We start from the raw sequence: 19,434 nt of genomic DNA, 5'->3' as shown, positions 1-19,434 counted from the left end.
GAAGCCGGGGGCCCGCACCGGAAGAGGTGGGGTCGTTGCCCTGGCGACGCCTCTTCGATTGGCACCCGGGTCCGGGGGCGGGAAGAGCCCCGGCCGTAGCTCGGGTAACTGTTCTGGGGCTGTGGGCGGGGCCAAAAGATGGGCGCGGCCTCCGTGTCGCTATCCGACTTGTGATTGGCTGCAGGGGCAGGGCCCTCAGGGGAAGAGGGCGTGGCCAGTTGGAAATCTCAGTCCCTAACAACGGCGCTCTGGGGACCGTTTGCCTAGCAACGGAGAGACCCTCAAGAGAGAGCTTCCTTCAAATTGGATCCTTCCTATGACGTCACAGCTGACCCCAGCTGATCCTTGTGTCTTCTTAGAGCTCCAACAATACACCCTACTGACCTCCAGAGTTTCCATTGACAGTTCAAAGTCTGGCTGACCACAAGCATCACTTCTCCCCCAGCCCTTGATGGTCCCTCAAATCCTGGCGGACCCCTGTGTATCCACAAGCCCCCCAGGATTCCATCTGATCCACTATTGGTTAATTTTTCACTAACCTCCTATATATATAATCCATGACTTCACTATCTTCAATAACCACACGCCTCCAAAACCCATGTCTGCTTCTAAAATTTTATTGGTTCCTGCCTTGTCACCAGTGTCCGATTGATCGATCCAGTAACCCAAAGTCTCCCCTCATTTCTGCTGAAGACACCCATGCCCTAAACCCACGTACTCAGTGACTTCCCAGATTTCTTTTCAGAATGCCCCAGAGGTATTTCACACTCAACAAGTCATATGGTGAACTTGGCATCTTACTCCAAATCCTGTGCCTCTCTGTGTCCCGGTCTTAGGGTCACCTGGGCCACAGACCAGGTGTCTTCCTAGATTTGTACCTTTTCTCTTCACTCCCTTTCTCTTCCAGTTCCCAAGTCTTTTGCTTTCCACTGCCTGAATTCCTCTTTCCTCGTTCTTTCCTCTCTACAGCCCTGTCCAAACTCGTCTTCGGCTTCCTGAGACCCCCCCATCACCTGCATCAACCTTGTTTCTGGTTTCCCAGCCTGCTGTGTCACCCCTACCTACCCTCCCAATGGGGGCTGGCAGGGCCGGGGCTGGCATTTAGAAGGATCTTTCTAAAACACAAACATGTTCAGGACCTTCTATTGCTGGTGACCGCCTGCCATCCCTAGTGCTCTCAGGGTAAAGTTAAGCCCTGTGTGATCTGGCCCCTGCCAATTTCTCTTTCTAACCTTATCTCTCACCACTACCCCTTCACACTAAGTCCCATGTAAACATGTTTGAGAAAGTACCTCAGTACATCACATCATACTCTCCTGCTCTTGGGGCTTTGCACATGCCATTCCCTATTCTGGGAATGCCCTTCCCCATTCTTTTCTTGACCCTATCAGAGTTGCTCAGGAGCTCTGTCAGTCCTCTGAGCCCCATCATCTGAGTTGCCACTGTCTGTCTTTTGTGTAGTGTTTGAGCCCAGGAAGGCAAGGCTGGAGCTACTTGGTCACCTCTGTGTCCTGGGCACAGGACTGGGCTGACAGGAGTCCTGTTTAATGACTACCAGGCAATGTCTGTGTCCCCAGAAGAGCCCCAGAGCCCTGGCTTGGCATCCAGGTCAACAAATGTGGTGAACAGATGAATGAATGACTTGGCCCTGCTGGGGGGGCGGGGCCGAGTTTATTTTGAGAAGCTTCCTTTCTGCCCTCCAGGGGCGGGAAGCAAATCAGTAGCGAGAAAACAGCTCAAAACTTACTATATATAAGGGAAAGCTGCTGTCTACCTGCTTGGGGAAAGGGGCTCAGTCTTCCAGGTCCTCATCCTCGACCTCCTCCTCATCTTCTTCCTCCTCCTCTGCGGCCGCCAGGGCCTGCTCCTGGGCAGCCTTGAGGGCCTGCTCCTCCTCCACCGTGGGGTCGTTCATCTCCGTGATCTCCGGGCCGCTGGGGTACTCCTGCTGAGTCGGGGCTGGCAGGGCCGGGTTGAAGTTGTCGGGACTGTACTTGTGGCCCCAGCCAATGTAGAGGTTCTCAAACTTCCTAGAGAGCAGCGAGATATCACGAAATTTAAGGATGAGAGCAAGCGTGGGCATCACAGGATTTCAAAGTCACTAGGGGACAGGTGAAAGGTGCCCCCCAGGGTTTCTCTGAGCTATTCCCTGGGCACCTATTCTGCACAGACCCAGCGCCTGTGGCTATAGAGCGCTTCAAAAGTGGCGACTGGGAATGGAGAACTGAATTTTAAATTTTATTTAATTTCTTAAGTTGCTTTGTGATTTCCTCTCTGACTCATTTGTGATTTAGATGTTTTTTTTTTTTTTGTTTGTTTGTTTGTTTTGTCGAACATTTGTGAATTTCTCCTGTTTCCTTCTATTACTGATTTCTAATTTCATTCTGTGGTGGTCAGGAAACATATTTTATATGATTTCAATCCTTTTATATCAAATGAGATTTGTTTTATGACTCAGTAGAAGATCTGTCCCAGAGCATGTTTTGTGGATAGGCCTGAGACGAAGGGATTCTGCTGTCGTTGGTTGAAGTGGATTTTATTTAATTTTAGTGAATTTCAATTTAAATAATAAAACTGATACTCAGTTCCATTATTGGAAAACTTCTTAGTATGCCTGGAGCAACTTGGGAACAAGGACCTCCTCTTTTAACTGTAAATGTTGTGAAGTCTTTCTGATGAAAATGTAGCATCCAGATTGAGACATGCTGCGTATACAGACTCTGAAGACTTAGTGTGAAACAAGAATGAAAAATAGCTCATTAATGATTATTTCATGATTGATATCACCAAGTAATTATAACATATATTCAGGATAAATATGTTACTAACATTCATTTTGTCTGATTATTTTACTAGAAAATTTTTAATTACACATGTGGCTCATGTTATTTATGTTGAACCTAAATAAAATGGTCCAGGTGTTGGGGACACAGCAGTAAATAAATAAGACAAAGTGGCCCTGCTGTCAGTGTTCTCTTGAGAGGCTGAATAATCAAGAATGGATCCTTGATCCTCATTCTACCAATTCTACCTGTCCAGAGAAGGAAAGAGGAGCAAACAGGACAAGAGGAGGGGACTAAGGGAGAAGGAGAGACAGACAGGGAGGGGGGCAGAGAGAACTAGAGGGAGCAAGAGAGAAAGACACAGAGACACAGGGCTCTGGCCCTGGAGGAGCAGTTTTATTTTGACCTTATTTTCATGGCTTTGCAATTCTCAAGAGCATTCTTGACAACTCTCCAGGGCTCTCTGAGAGCCTTCCAACACATGGCTTCCTTGGAAGCCCCCCAATCCCCGCCTGTCCTGGCTCCAGTAGCTTTGAAGGTTTGGCCTCACCAGGGAGCTTGATAGAAATGGGGAATCTCAGACTCCATCCCAGACACACAGAACCAGAATTTGCATCTTAGCTAGATCCTGGCTGAGTCTGCCACCCACAGAACAGGACGCTGGGGATCCGAGGCTCCTTTTGCCTGCCTCTCCCTGACACCTCTTTCTTTTCCTGCAGAGTTCAGATCAAAGGGGGTTGTTTTTCCTTCCCTGATCCCCTGATGCCCTAGGAAAATGGCAGTGTGGTACTGTCAGTGGGCCCTGCACTCTCCTGGTGGCACTTACAAGACTTTGTCACAGAGTATTTGGTGGGAGGGGTGGAAGGAGTGTTGTACAAGTAATGCCTGTGTCCCTCCATCTGCTCTGGGGCCTGGGGTCCAGCACATAGCTGGCAAATAGTTTACTTCAAGGTTTTCTTCTTTTTGGTAGTGGGATTGAACCCATGCACTTTAAGACACAGCTACATCCCTAGCTCTTTCTTTGTTATTTTATTTTAAATTTGAGACAAGGTCTTGTTAAGTTGCTGAAGCTGGCCTCTAACTTGTGATCCTCCTGCTTCAACTTTCTGAGTCGCTGGAATGACAGCGCATCTCACCAGACTGGCTCAAATCTTTATGAAAGAAAAAAAAAAGTGGATGGATAATGGATGGAGACTAGGCGGCTGAATGGGAGGGTGAGTGAAATTGGTGGTTGGATGGGGGAGGAGGATGGATGAGCAAGTGGAGCTCAGACTCTGGAACTTTTGCACTCAGAGGGCTGTAGGTAAATTAGGGTGTGATCAGAAGAAGCCTTTTGGCAAAAGCAAATGTGCCTCTTCCAAGCTTCTGGAGAAGAAAAAAAATAATAGCCAAGAATGTGGTTAAGAGCTGGGCGCAGTGATGCGACTCGCAGCGACTCCAGGGACTAAGGCAGGAGGATGGCAAGTTCGAGGCCAGCCTCAGCAACTTAGCGAGGCCCTAAGCAACTTGGCAAGACCCTGTCCCAAAAGTAAAAATTAAAAGGGCTGGGGATGTAGCCCAGTGGTAAATTGCTCCTGGGTTCAATCTCTAGTACAGAGAGAGAGAGGGAGGGAGGGAGGGAGGGAGAGAAAAGGATGTGGTTAAAGTATCAAGTTATGTGAAATCCCACAGTGACAACATGGGGTTGCAGCCCAGGTTCACATTTATAGGGGAAAAGGAAATCTATGAAAACCATCCTGCCCTCTGGTGGACAGGGCTGGTAGCACCCTGAGGAACTTGAGGGGAGTGTGGAGCCAGGATGGGAGGAGGCAGGGGTGACTTCAGTTTGCCCATCTTTTGACAGCAACTGAAGCAGGATCCTGGTGGGAAAGATTTCTGCCCTAGAGAGAGAAGACCCTTAACTGGAAGATCCAGGGGACCCAGGAGAGGATTCGGGTCCCCCAGAGATGAGACTCCCTGTCAGAGATCCAGGTTTATATCCCACAAGTGTGGCCCTGGGCCAGTCTCTTCCCCTCTCTGATCCTCCATTCTTTCCTCCAAGGGGTTCATACTTTCATCTGGCATTTGTTTTGTTTGGAGTGGAGTCTCTGTTGCCCAGGCTGGCCTTGAACTCGTGGGCTCAATATCCTCCTGCCTCAGCCTCTGGAGTAGCTGGGGCCGTGGGCTCATGCACTGGCCCAGCACGGGACGTCTCATTTTAGCCCCAGTGGAACCCCTGTGAGCTGGGGAAGGTCAGTCCTGGCGGCTCCTGAGGGGCTCTCCCACCCTAATGAGCTTCCCTGCCTACCCTGGTTCTGAAGAATACCTAGGGGGTCTCCTGCTGGAAGGGACAGGGACAAGACCTACTTGCCACTCGCGTAGGTGTAGGCCCCTGGCCAGAGGTTGGAGCGCACCACGGCCACCGAGTACTGCGGACAGAGGGTGCAGGACAGGCGGATGGTCCAGGGTGACAGGTGCATGATTTCTGCAGTGAAGAAGCGGAGAGTGATAGGGAGGTCAGGGGTCCCTGTGTCCTGCACGGCCTCCTCCAGAGGAGGTGGGGGACAGGAAGGGAACAAATCTGGAGGACTGGAGGGCCCAGGGGAACTGCCACAAACCAGTGCACAGTCTTCGGCTTCTGCCTAGGCCTCAGGGACATGGGGATACTCATCTTGCAGGGTGACCGGGAGGCCTGGTGACAATGTCTGCAGTGTACCTGCTGCAGTGTCGGGCACCAGCTGGCCCTCCTAGGTCTGTCATCAGTGTGGATCCAGCTGCTGAGGGCAGGGCGCAGGCTGCAGACTCATGGAATATGGGTTCACATCTGGGCTCTGTCCCCTCACCCTCTCCTACCCTGTCCAAGCCTCTCCTTCCTCTTTCCTTCAGGTACCTCAACCTCAAGAAATCCCTGTCACTGGGCATAGTGGCACTCCTGCATAACCAGAGGCTCAGGAGGCTGGGGCAGGAAGATCACGAGTTCAAGGCCAGCATCAGCAACTTAGCAAGGCCTTAAACAACTTAGTAAGACCCTGTCTCAAAATTTTAAAAAAAAGGGGGGGCTGAGGATGGGGCTCAGTGGCTAAGCACCCTGGGTTCAATCCTTGGTACAAAAAAAAAAAAAAAAAAAAAAGATAGAAATCCCTGTTCACTCATCCAAAGTCCAGCCTAAGTCTTGCCTCCTCTGCAGGGGCCTCCCTAAGCATATATCCCTCCCCCAAGTCCACATGGGACTCAAAGGACCATGTCTTGAGATCAGGGCCATTGCCAGGTGCCAGGTGTGATTCCAAATATGGTTGCATTACCATAACCCATGGGGAGGCAGTTCGTGATGCCCATTTTACAGATGAGAGCAACTGAGACCTGAAGAGATGGCCTCACTGATGGATGGCCCTGGGCAGTCTGCCTACCCAGCCCTCCTCAAGGCTCCGGGTAAAACCCTACCTGCATCCTCGGAGAGCGGCGTCAGCAGTGGGGGCCCGACCTCCTGCTCCACCTCCTCTATTCCCTCATCCGCCTTCTCTTCCTCCTCACCCAGCTCTTCCTCCTCCTCTGTCTTCTGCAAAGGGTTCACCCAAGTGCAGCGGCCCTGGGGGTGGAGGAAAGGTCAGGTGACATCCCCAGTGGCAGAGGCCAGCCTACACCAGGGTTGGAGGTGAGGGCCAGGCAGGACACTGGAACACTGGCCCTGTCCTTAGGGACCCAGGTACAGGCAGGAAGACAGGATTAGTTACCCAGGCCAGGGGCCTGGGGAGAAAGAGTCGAGAGATGATCCTAGTGAGGTGGAGCCTCCTACCTACCATTGACTATGACCCCCATATTCACTTATTGATAGTTCTTTTTTTTGTACCAGGGATAGAATCCAGGGGCAATTAACCACTGAATCACATCCCCAGCCCTTTTTACTTTTTATTTTGAGACAGGGTGTCACTAAGTTGCTTAGGGCCTTGCTAAACTGCTGAGGCTGGCCTTGGGCTTATGATCCTCCTGCGTCAGCCTCCCTAGTCTGTGGGATTACAGGAATTGATCATATAGTTAATGAGCAGCTGCTAGATGCAGGCCCTGCTCTGGGTGCTGGGAACACATCCTTGAGCAAAGAGACCTTAAAATTTCTGCCCTCAATTGGCTAACACTTGGCAGCCCATGTCCTCTCTCTGCTTGTCTGTGGAATGGAGGTGTGCCTGTCACTGGATTGTTGTTGGATTCCACAGACACTCAAGAGCCAAAGAATGCTGCTGCTTACACTTCCACTTCCTCCTCTTCTCCTTCTTCTTCTTTGTGTGTGTGGGGGGCTGGAATTGGAACCCATGCTGTTCTACCACTAAGTTCCATCCCCAGCCCTTTTTTAAATTTTGTGATAGGGTCTCATTAAGTTGCTAAGGCTGGCCTCCAACATTCGATCCTCCTGCCTCAACCTCCCAAGTTCCTGGGATGGCAGGTGTGAGCCTCTCACCTAACTTACTGAATGCTTCTTTTTTGGCAGGGGGTGGGGGATTGAACTCAGGGGCACTTGACCACTGAGCCACATCCCCAGCCCTGTTTTATATTTTATTTAGAGACAGGGTTTCATTGAGTTGCTTAGTACCTTGCTTTTGCTGAGGCTGGCTGTGAATTAACTCATGATTCTCCTGCCTCAGCCTCCTGAGCCACTGGGATTACAGGCGTGCACTACCACGCTGCCCAGAGCTGAATGCTTCTTGAAGGAATGAACTCAAGTGCACAGCATAGAGAGATCCCTGTCTCATCACCATAGAATAGGAATGGTCAGTTGTACTGATCTGGAAAGGAGTCATTTGACCCAGTACAGGGTTATTTGGATTCAAAAAAGGGAATTATTTAGATTCAATAAAACATAAAGTCTACAATTAAAAAATAAAACCCCATAAAGTCAATAACAGTTTAATTAATTAAAAGTTCCTCCCACATGCAGCAGGTGCTTCCTTAAATGAATAAATGTATGATGTACAGTTGGGACGTACCAGGCATGCAATAAATGCAGACCCATGACCCTTGGCTCACACTTTAAAATCTAAAAAGCTCAGAATGCCACAAATGTTTGGAGGCTGGGGATGTGGCTCCGTGGAAGAGCACTTCCTAGCAGCCCAAGACCCTGGGTTTGATTCTAAGCACCACAAAGAAGAAAAAAATTTTTCATCAGTCATTTGGCAGGCCAGGAGCAGGGTACTCGCCTATAATCCCAGCTATCGGGGAGGATGAAGCAGAAGGGATTGCAAGTTCAAGGCCAGCCTCAGAAACTTCAGGAGTCCCAGTCTCAATTAACAAACAAAAAAGGGGCTGTGTTTGTGGCTCAGTTGGTAGAGCACTTGCCTAGCATATGCGAGTCACTGGGTTCGATTCTCAACACCACATAAAAAATAAATAAGTAAAATAAAGGTATTTTGTCCATCAACAATCCAAAAAGAAAAAAAATTAAGAAAAAAGAAAAAGGGCTGGGGATGTAGTTCAGGGGTAGAGGGAGCTTGAGTTCAATTCCTAGTACAAAAAAAAAAGTGTTTAACTCTATGTGTGTGTGTGTGTGTAACTCTGTGTGTGTGTGTGTGTGTAACTCTGTGTGTGTGTGTGTGTGTGTGTGTGTGTGTGTGTTTTGGCAGCAACCTGAGCTGATGAGAGGTTTACTCTAATTTCTCTAATTTGCTACAGAAATATTGATGCATTCAACTATGGGCTGGAGTCCCCCTGCCCATTGCCTGATGTGTTACATAATGTATGGTACATGCAGTGAACCATCTTTTTAAAATCTGAAAAAATTCTGATCTTCAAAATGTTTCTGGTGCCAAGGACTTCCAATGGGCATTATCAACCAATGCCTGTTGAATAAAGGAAGGAGGGATGGGAAGATGGATGGTGGATGGGTGGGTAGATGGGTGGATGGATGGATGGATGGGTGGGGGGATGGATGGGTGGGTGAGTGGATGGATGGAGGTAGGGGGTGGGGGATGGATGAGGGTAGGGGGTGGGGAATGGATGGACGGATGAGTTGGGGGATGGATGAGTGGGTGACTGGATAGATGGGAGTAAGGGGGATGAGGGATGGATAGATGGATGGGGGATGGATGATGGATGGATGGGTGGGTGGGTGAGTATTATTGAACACAAGGCCTAGTAGGGTAACAGCTTGATCCTTTGCGGATTACACCTGAGTCACCCTGCTCTGCGCTGGGCGTGGAGGGTGGGGCCCCAGGTCCTCACCTGCGGCAGGATGTGCTGCATGTGGTGCACCCAGTTGGCCAAGGAGTCGACCATCTCGAGCACTGGGATGCCCTCAAAGTCGGGGTTCTCCTCAAATGAGTCTCGGCCCGCGCCGCCCTCCTCCTCGTCGTCGCCCTCCTCCTCGCCAAACTGGTAGAAGCCTAGCGGGCTGATGTGGGTGGCGGCCGAGATGCGCGCGATCTGGGCGCGCAGGTAATTGGCCTCGTTGCCGGGGAAGGGCGGGTAGCTGATGACCGGCGCGTCCAGGTGGCCGGTGAAGAACTTCTTGATCTTGCGGGCGTGCACGATCTGCGCGGGGGTGACGTGCGGCAGCCGGGTCCACGGCCGGCCCGGCTCGTTGCACACAAAATACAGGTACTTGTTGGCGCCGGTGCGGCTGTCCTCCTTGGGGATGGCTGGCGGCGGCTTCCACGTGGGCTTGGGGATAACGTCCACCGCCTTCTCCTCGTCCTCCTCTCCCTCCTCCTCGCCGTGCGCCTCCACGACCTCGCCGCCCTCCATCAGCTCCTCCACCTCCTCCTCCTCGGCCTCCTCCTCGCCCTCCCGGAACTCCACCTCGGCCACCAGGTAGCTGCGCTGGAGCCCCAGGATCTTGCCCCAGAAGCGGCACGTGTGGATGGGCTGCTGCTCCACCAGCTGCTTCAGGGCCAGGAAAATGCGGAAACTCTCCACCGAGCTCAGGCCCACCCCGGCCTGTTCGAAGTAGAAGGCGGCCTCCATGATGTTGGGCACCGCGGTCTCGACCTGCGGAGGCGGGAGGGAAGAAGGCTGAAGCTCTCTGCGCCCTTGTCTGACTCTGGAGTCAAGCAACCGAAAACACTATGAAGCTGAAGGGCTCATGATAGCAGTTTTGGCCAGTGAGTTCAGGGGATGTCCCTGGGGAGAATGTCCCTTGGTAGAAAAGAAAACCACACTGAGGAATCAGCGAGGTCAGAGGATGGAGCGGGAAGACCTGCCCTCACTGCCTCCTGCTCCACCATCTGCTTGGATGGGGACCAGGGGCCCTGGGGAGGGGGGCTCAGAAAGGGTGAGAACAACTTAAGAGCTGAGAATGGAATCCAGCAGAATCCAGTGAGATTTGGAGGACACATTCTACCCACATTTGAATAATGTGAGGCGCTGAATAATAATAATCCCATTTGATGAAGATACAAACTTTTTTTTTTGGGGGGGGGGCTACTGGGGATTGCACTCAGGGCACTCGGCCACTGAGCCACATCCTCAGTCCTATTTTTGTATTTTATTTAGAGACAGGGTCTCACTGAGTTGCTTAGTCCCTTGCTTTTGCTGAGACTGGATTGGCTGGATTTGAACTCACGGCCCTCCTGCCTCAGCCTCCCAAGAAGCAGGGATTACAGGCGTGCACCACCACTACATCTGGCCTCCAAACTTTTTAAAAGTTCATATTTGAGGGCCCAGGTGTGGCTCAGTGGTAGAGCCCAGGCTTCATCTGGGGGAGCCTTGGATTCACCCCCAGCACCACAAAACAAAACAAAAACAAAGCAAAACAGAACAAAAAACTCAATTTGGAGCACAGTGTTTAAATGGACAATGGACTCCATCTTCCTCCCAGGTCTGCTGGGTGACACTACTGTTTACAGATGCTTGAAGTCTCTCCCTCCCCATCCCCACCCCCCCTTGCCACTTCCTCTGACAGGTGGAAATAACAGCAGGAGGGATGTGTGTCTTGCTCAGGGCAGAAATGTAAGAGCCCATGTGCAGTCTGCAAGCTGTGCCTCAGTACACCCTCCTTCGCCAGGCTCCCAAGGGACCCAGTGGCTCAGCCCTTTGGCCAGCCTGGGGGGACAGCTGCACCAGCAAGAACTGCGACATGTGGCTCTCAGCTGCTGGTGGCTTGTGTGGTCCTAGGCCTGAGAGACCACTCCCTGACTCACACTCTGGGAGGACGATTCTTTTTAAAGTGATTCTGGCATTTTCTTTTTTTTTTTTTTTTTTTTTTAACACCATGTGACCATCATTCAATGCAGGCAGTGCTCATCCATGCCACTGGCTTATTGTTATATTATCATTATTTCTTTTTCTTTTTTTTTTTTTTTTAAAGAGAGTGAGACAGGGAGGGGGAGAGAGAGAGAATTTTAATATTTATTTATTTTTAGTTATCGGCAGACACAACATCTTTGTTTGTATGTGGTGCTGAGGATCGAACCCGGGGCCGCACGCATGCCAGGTGAGCGCGCTACCACTTGAGCCACATCCCCAGCCCGATTCTGGCATTTTCCCTCAATCTGAAATGATGCAAAAGTTCAATCACTAGCCCATGTTGCCGTCAGCAACTCAGGAGGCAGAGTCAACACCCAACCCCATGACTTGCCATCTTGCAGCAGGGAGGGAAGTTGAAGGGTTAGGTGTGGGCAACTATTCGGGGTATGTGCTTGGTGGGGCCATGAACCCACCATGCACAGGGTTTCCCAAATGGCAGATCAGACCCTGCTCTGTGGCTCGATGCAGAGATGGCATGAATGGCACCCATTGCCCGGAAATCATTTCTGGGACAACTGGGTTTGAACTTAGCTGTTCGGACCCCAGAGGCCATGTTTGTAGCTCTTATTCCACACACCCCCCCCACTTCCTGGCCTGGACTTTTGTTGTTGTTGTTGTTTGTTTGGTACTGGGGATTGAACTCAGGACCACTGAGCCACATCTCCAGCCATATTTTGTATTTATTTAGAGACAGGGTCTCACTGAGTTGCTTAGCACCTCACTTTTTCGCTGAGGCTGGCTTTGAACTCGTGATCCTCCTGCCTTAGCTCCCCAGTCAACCTACCCAACTCTGTGGCCCGGACTTTGTTCCTTTTTCTCTCTCCCAGTTACCATACACAGGAAAATACCACCTGGGATCTGGGAGAAAAGAATTCCTAGTGGCAATTGGGTGCATTAAAAAAAATAATAATAATAGGTTTATTTATTTATTTTTACGTGGTGTTGAGGATTAAACCCAGGGCCTCACATGTGCTAGGCAAGGGTTCTACCACTGAGCCATGTCCCCAGCCCCTGGGTGGAATTTTTAACAAGTTAATGTGCAACTGGGGGGTTTGGGGGCTCCATGCCACCATGTGGAAGGACAAGTTGGCCTAAAGAAAAAGTAGCGGAGGTGGGAAGAGAGGCCTAGAGGTGATGTGACCATTGGGATCCCTGATTCCAAGTTGTGCCTGAGATCCAGCCCTGTCCCTACCCTTGAATTCCTGCTCAATCCAGAACGGTCCCCAACCCCTTCTCCACCTCCACCACCCACCTTGTCTGCCAAAGAGATGCCAGTGGAAGCTTTCTGAGGCACTTCTGGGAAACTTTTGCCCCTCTGATTTTTTTAAAAAGGAGGGAGACATACAATCAAGCAAAATATCCCTCCTTTTCTGGAAGGAGGTGTGGATGTCTGGGGCAGTGGTAGCCACTTTGCATCAAAAAGTGACCGGCTCAGGAATGAAACATGGACCTGATGAAGAAGGTGGCACAGGTGTGGGAAAGAGCTAAGTTCCTCCTGGCCTTGCAGGGCTTCTGCACCAGCTCTGCCCACTTCCAGGTGTTGTTGTTGTTGTTGTTTAATCTTCTTGTTTTCAGAGATGCAGTCGAAGATGTATTTAGGAAAGCAGAGACACATTCAAGCCACGGTATCTTGCTGAACTGCTTGGACTGCTTTAATCAAACACTTGCACCAAAAATAAGCCTTGCTGACTGCAGTGGACAGAGACGGAGTTTAGGTCAGGCTGCTCTGATTCTAGGAACTGCTCTCTTGGTTGAAGAACAGGGAGGGAGGTTGAGTGAAGGGGGAGGGCAGCGTTCCGTGCGCCTTCACTGGGGGGAGCCACTTTGCCAGTCCTGGACAGTCAGCACCTGGCTATGATGTGTGAGGCAACGGTGGATCTTGTCCAAGCCACTTGTGTCTATTTCTCCAGAATCATATGTTTCTGAACTTAAAATGATCTCCCTTGTCAAACAAGTACAGTAAGGTGTTAGTTTTTGGAATGTGGTTTAAAAAATAACTACAGTTAGTCTAAAATTATAAATGAGATGAGTCAGACACTTTTCAAAACAGGGGTACAGGATGGGAAGTGTGCTACCAAAATAGCAAGCCCTGCTGCCAGACAGATGCACACAGCACAGGAGGAGCCCAGCGCGGGCCAAAAGGCACGCAGCGACCCGGAAACCGGAGTGCATCCCAGAGAAAACAGTGCTACAGGTAGCCTTTCTTTTTCTTTCTCCACCCCGCGCCCCGATTTATTTAGGAAAAGCAGATACAGATTCAAGGGAGAATGTGGGCTATCACAAGGGAGAGATGTCTTTAAGGGTAAAGTAAAAAAGAAAGAAAAGAAAAAGTAAGAAATACAATTCCAGGAAGAATACCGCCATCTTGAGAGTAAGAAGCTTTTGAGGTAAAGCAAGGAACACCCAAGGGAGAGTGCTGGCCAGCTCCGGAGGTGGAGACAGCCGGCGGTGGCACTTCAAGAAACTTGAGAAAAAGAATGAATTATTCTATAAATACTTCTAGGGATTGTGTGTACCTAGCCACTTGGAAGAAATAGAAAATGCGAGAATTTAAGAGATTTGCTCAGACAAGACAGAAAAACAAAACGCTTAATCACTGTTTTGCCATATACTGACCCAAATTGAGAACTCTTGTTTTTCTCTTTTTTGGTACTTCAGATTGCACCCAGGTGTGCTTTATCACTGAGCCATATATGCTCAGGCTGCTGCTGCTGCTTCTTTTTTTTTTTTTGGTGGTGGTGCTGGGGATTGAACCCAGGGCCTTGTGCATGCAAGGCTAGTGGCAAGCACTTTTGGTTGGTACCAGGTATTGAACTCAGGGGCATTTAACCACTGAGCCACATCCCCAGCCCTATTTTGTATTTTACTTAGAGACAGGGTCTCACTGAGTTGCTAAGGGCCTCGCTAAATTGCCGAGGCTGGCTTTGAACTCGGGATCCTCCTGTCTCAGCCTCCCTAGGCGCTGGGATTACAGGCGTCCCCCACCGCGCCGGGCTCCCTTCTTGTTTTGAGAAAGGGTTTTGGTAAATTGCTGAGGGTCCCGCTAATTGCTAAAACTGGTGTGAATTTGCGATGCAGAGTGTCTGGGATAACAGGCATGCGCCACCCGCCGGGGCCAGCTCTGCAGTTCCAAGGGGGTGGGTCTCCCAGAACTAGGCATCCTAAAGGGGCGGAGCATCACTCGTTTACCCATCAACGGGGGCGGGTCTTCAGGGAAAGGCGGCCTGAGGGGTGAAGCCTCCCTTTCCGTGGCGTTCTAAGGGGGCGGGCCTCTGAGGGCACAGCGTTCTAGGAGGTGGGGCCACCAAGGACGTGGGTTAGAAGCGGGTGTAGTTCTAGGAGGGTGAAGTGGTGGTCTGAAATTTGAACCCGTATTTTCAGGGCAGTTAAAAGCTACCCTTCCGGCGTAGCGCTTGGATTCTCTTGTGCCCTCTGCTCACCCAGGGATTCATTCATTTGTCACAGTGCAGTTCCTGCGTCCTCCCACCCCACTGTGTGCAGAATCCTAGAATCAGAAACGTACAAGCAGGCCGACCCACAAGCCTTATCTACGTGTGTAGAGAGGCTGCAGCCTGGACTTTAGAGGTCATGGTCCCGCCTTCCTTTTCCTTTCTTGGGCACTTTCTAGTTGAGTGCCCTCTGAACCTCAGTTTCTAACTCCATAAAATGAGAATCATAAATAACATCTGCCTTGCGGGGTCGTTTCAAAATAAGACAACACTCCTGGATCCCTTAGCAAGCGACTAAAGATGTCAGGATTCTTAGATCCTAAACAAAAGTTTGTTGAACTGAAAGGACATTTTACCTAAATTTTAAGCATCATCTAATTCTGGAAACCTGTGGATGGCAGAAGGTTACCGAGTCGCGCGTGAAAGAGTTCCTGGCAGGACTTAGTTGACACACGGGGAACTAAGGCTGGGGGAAGGGGAGCGATGGATTCAGAGTCAGAGGCCCTGAGTTTCAGGAAGACGTCCCAAGGCACAGTTATTCTCTGGAGAGGGAGGTGGGGGCTAAGGTGTGGTAGGCGAGACCAGCCTCCTTCTCCAGAGTGAGACGGTGGTGACCAAGATCCTGGGGGTCAGCTACCTAACAGCGGAGCTGCCCGGCCTTTCCCCTGCTTCCAGGCTCCCACCGCGCCCCAGGAGCAGCAGAGGAGCTGCTCTGCGCCCCGCCCACCCACACACCAGACTGAAGTCGCTTCTGGCCTCAGCCAGGTCTCAGCCCAGGCCGCACCCTATGCCTGGGTTCCCACGGCGCCCCCCGCACGCCTCTCCCCACTGGCTCACTCACCACCTCCTCCTCCATCTCCTGCTCGCCCTCGCCGCCGCCGCCCCCGCCCCGACTGAACAACGCCTTCTGCTTCTCTGCCATCTCGTAGGTGGGCTGCATCTCTGGGTCATTCCGCAGCGTGTCCATCTTGGGGTGGAACCACTCCCACTGCGTGGTGCGGTTCAGAGACTCCAGGATCGACAGGGGGTCCTCGGGCCGCTGGTTCAGGATCTTGGTCAGCAGGTTCACCAGGTGCTCGTACCTACCTCCCGTGGGGAGGAGTGAAGGACATAGTCTATTCAGTTCACTGGAGACACAGTAGGGAAGAGAAAAGATCCCTGCCCTTGTGGAACTGACCTTCTGACGATGGAGACGCCATTGATCACTAGGCAGAATATATATCGTGCCAGCCATGGGGTGGCAATTTCTTTGTTGTTTTTAGAATCCAGGGGCACTTTACTACTGAGTTCCAGCCCAAGCCTCCTCCCCCGCCCCTTTTTGAGACAGGGTCTCACTAAGTTGCTGAGGGTCTGGTTTTGAACTTGTGATTCTCCTGCCTCAGCCTCCTGAGGTGCTAGGATCACAGGTGTGCGCCACCACACCTGGCATGGGGGAGTAATTTCTACGGAGACAAATAAAGTAGGGATTACCAGGCACGGGAGATGGTTTGCAATTTTAAATAGAGAGGCCAAGGAAGGCCTCACCAGGTGGCATTTAAGCTGAGATCTGAAGGAAGTTAGGGGGTAAATGATGATTTTTTTTGGGGGGGGGCAAGGAGAGTGTTGGTTAGAGGGAATAGCAGGTGGACAGGCTCCGAGACACATTATGAGTCTAATGTAATCTTTTTTTTTTTTTCCTAAAGATAGAGTGAGAGAGGGAGGGAGAGAGAGAGAGAGAGAGAGAGAGAGAGAGAGAGAGAGAGAGAGAATTTTAATATTTATTTTTTAGTTTTCGGCGGACACAACATCTTTGTTTGTATGTGGTGCTGAGGATCGAACCCGGGCCGCACGCATGCCAGGCGAGCGCGCTACCGCTTGAGCCACATCCCCAGCCCCCTAATGTAATCTTTATACCAAGACCCAACGACACAAGGGGAAAGGAAAAGTTGCTGAAATCCTAAGCAAAGTTCAGTTGGGCCCAAAGATGTTTCCATCAACAATGGGTATATATATATGACAATGGTATCCTAAGATTATATCACCTAGCGACCTTGTAGCTTAGTACACTCCATGCACAATAATAACTGATGCACAAGTCTCAGACAGTAACCCCACCATTAAGCAACATGTGACTGTGTTAGAAGATGGCATCCAGCAATTCCTAAAAAGGATGACATGCCACCATTAAATTGAGCTAATAAGACTGCAAAGCTTGAGTGACATTTAAATAATCTAATTCATCAGATTTAAGATGTGAAAGGGGATATATAAGAACACCTCAATTGGTACAGAGAAATTCTTCATAATTAAAAAATCTTATATAACAAATTAGGAATAGAAAGTTTTCTTTTTCAGCGCTGGGGATGGAATTCAGATTCTCACCCAGGCAAGCACTCTATCACTGAGCTACATTCCCAGTCCAAGAATAGTTTTTTTTTATGATGTTAGGGTACAAGTAATCTACAACACATACCAAATATAATGGTGAAAAATTATAGTTTCCCCTGTGAGATTGTGAATGAGAACATCTACTTTATCCATTTCCATGTAACACCATTCATAAGATCATAGCCAATGCAATAAGGCATGAAAAAGAAAAAGGTTTGGGAAGGGTAGCAAAACTGTCATGGTTTGCTGATATGACTGGGAATGTGCAAGGATCTTGAGATGCGGGTTATTTGCATGTTGGAAGAACATAGTGATGATTTTGTGTGGTAGGGATTGTGGGATTCAGGATTCAAGGAATACAGAGTGATAATATTATTGCAATGGTTTCCATTCTTGAAAGCCAGGCACCACTATGGGCACTTGAGAGAAATGTTGAATCTGCACAATAGCTGAGGATCTCCACACTCCAGACTAGGCACTAAGGCTTAGAAAAGTTGAGGTTAGGAGGTCACCCAATGGTGGCATAGTCAGCATCTGAAAGTAGGTTGGTCTGATTTCAAAGCATGTCAGTTTAAGCTGCTGGTGTGTGAACTGAGGTCAGCCTCCTTTGAGGTTGCCCCCCTGTGACCAATTTGTTGGCAGCCTTGAGCGTGGTGGAGAATGAAGGGCCCTCACTAAAGCTGAGTAAGTTGGTAAGAAGAGGTGAGACCAGCCAGGGCTTTTCAGGAAGGAAACCTGAAGCTCCTAAGAGTTGAGATTTGTTGGTGGACCACCAAGAAGTTAATTTTGACTGGATTCTAGGGTCTGAGGTAGGAGGGTAGTGACTAGAGGACCTTGAAGGCTCTAGTGACAGCCCACACCTCCTGAGGGCAATGAGGGACCATTGCAAGTTCTGAGCACAGGAGGGGTAGAATCAGCTCTTTGCTTCAGCAAGACCCATTATTTCATCAGCCTCATTTCCTCCTAATCTTCCCTTTCCTCCCTTAGTTCCAGAAACAGCTTCTTAGGTGTTTCTCATACACAGCAGGCCTCCACGCCTTTGCCTTTGCAGTGCCCTATTCATGGACCACCCTCCCTCTAGTGATCTGGAGTGCCTGCCCTCCCCTCCTCCAGGCCCCTGGTCAACATACATCCCATCCCCCATGCCTTGCCTTATTTCTCACCTTAGCCTTTACCATCACCTCACCATCTTTTAATGTTTATTGTTCATCTTGCTAGAAGTGAACTTCATGAGTATCTAATGGAGTCAGAGAGGTGTACTGAGACTTCAGCTAAGTGCCTCTGGCAAGTACCTTCTTTGGGCAGGGAAATTGCATGGATAAGAACAGGGGCCTCAGAAGCCAAATCCCTTTTCTGGAATCCTGGCTCTGCTGCATCCTAACCGAGTAATATTGGTCCAATCAACCTAACTTCTTTGGTTCAGTCTCCTCTGTGGAACAGGGACAGAGATGCACTAAGGTCAGCTGTGAGAACTAGATTCTAATGTGAGAAGTGCTGGTGAGTGTGGGGTAAATGTGCTAGCTACCATCTGCCTCAGTTCCTAGTTGTTAATGCGTGGAGGGGTCAGTGGTTTCCCGTGAGGACAACCCTGCTTGACTCTTTAGACCCCACAGCCAAGGCAGGCCCCTCCCTGTGTGGGTCCCCCACCCCTGGCTCCTGGCCGCCTCTCACAGGCTGAGGTCGCAACTGATGCTTGTCTGCAGCAAGTAGGCCTTGGCATTCTGCACAGCCAGCTCCCGAGGCTGCGGCTCAGGCATCTCCATACCGAAATTCATGAAGCCCATCTCAGAGGGTGAGAAATGCAGGGCAGGGTCATCCCTTAGGTAGGGCCCATGTTCTGTGTTTTGCATGAACTGCGGGTCATCTGTCTGGTACATGCTGTACTGGCCCAAGACATTGGCCCCAGGGTCCTGGTAGACAGGGGATTCCAGTTGTTGGAAGAAGCCGCCTTGGCTCTGCTGCAGCTGCTGCATTAGGTCGGTGGTTTGTTCCTCCACTGGGATTCTGCTTTCATCCAGGCAAGTCCGGGTCTGGAACTGCAAGGGAAAGCCTGCACTCGAGGGCTGGTACTCCACGCCGCCCATTATGCCTTCCTCCGCTTGGTACAGCAGCAAGTTCTCATCTTCGGGCAAGTTGCCCCCCTGTGACCAGCGGAGGTTGGTCTGGCTCGTCGGCAACTCCTGACTGGGCCGGCTGCCCCGACTGCCCCGACGGCCCCTTTGCTGGTTCAGCAGGGCCTGCTGCACCTCGTTGCGGAACGCAGCCTGGGCCTGCGAGGGGTCCCAGCTGCGCCGCTGCTCCTGGGCCTGGGAGCCCCTCCGGCTCAAGGACTGCTGGGAAGGGGCCTCAGGGTTGGGCGGCGGGTCCCCCATGGCTTGAAAGGGGGCGCAGACGACTAGAAGGAAGGCTTAAGAACAGGAAGGCCAGACCAGTCGCCCGCGGGTTCACACCCGGCTGCCGCGGAGCCAGGGTCGCCGGCCTTTAAGGTCTGGAGGGGCGGGCCGTTACTAAACCGCGCGGGAAGCCCGCCACGAGCAGCGCGAGCAGCGCGTGCGCAGGCGCAACCAGGGGCTTCCAGCTTCGAGGGCCACAGGGCACCCACAGGGCGGCAGAGAGCAGACGGCACC

General features: G+C 50.8%; 1 protein-coding gene across 1 annotated transcript; it reads right to left on the bottom strand.

Moving 5' to 3' along the window:
- Positions 1–1,792: 1,792 nt before the first annotated feature.
- Rsph6a (radial spoke head 6 homolog A) lies at positions 1,793–19,179 on the bottom strand. Its single transcript, XM_027945954.2, has 6 exons — positions 18,479–19,179; positions 15,282–15,522; positions 8,970–9,734; positions 6,204–6,348; positions 5,130–5,247; positions 1,793–2,030 (listed from the first exon to the last, which is right to left on the bottom strand). The coding sequence occupies exons 1-6, from the start codon at positions 19,177–19,179 to the stop codon at positions 1,793–1,795; spliced, it is 2,208 nt and encodes a 735-aa protein (XP_027801755.2).
- Positions 19,180–19,434: the final 255 nt, after the last annotated feature.

This window comes from Marmota flaviventris, chromosome 18, assembly GCF_047511675.1.
Source record: "Marmota flaviventris isolate mMarFla1 chromosome 18, mMarFla1.hap1, whole genome shotgun sequence".
NCBI lineage: Eukaryota > Metazoa > Chordata > Mammalia > Rodentia > Sciuridae > Marmota > Marmota flaviventris.
This window is presented reverse-complemented; position numbering and strand designations above follow the sequence as displayed.

Coding starts and splice junctions, on each gene's coding strand:
- Rsph6a (XM_027945954.2), bottom strand. CDS start 19,179: ATGGGGGACCCGCCGCCCAACCCTGAGGCCCCTTCCCAGCAGTCCTTG. Junction 9,735..15,281: donor AGGAGATGGAGGAGGAGGTG/GTGAGTGAGCCA, acceptor CCGCCTCCGCAG/GTCGAGACCGCGGTGCCCAA. Junction 2,031..5,129: donor TACACCTACGCGAGTGGCAA/GTAGGTCTTGTC, acceptor GCTGCTCTCTAG/GAAGTTTGAGAACCTCTACA.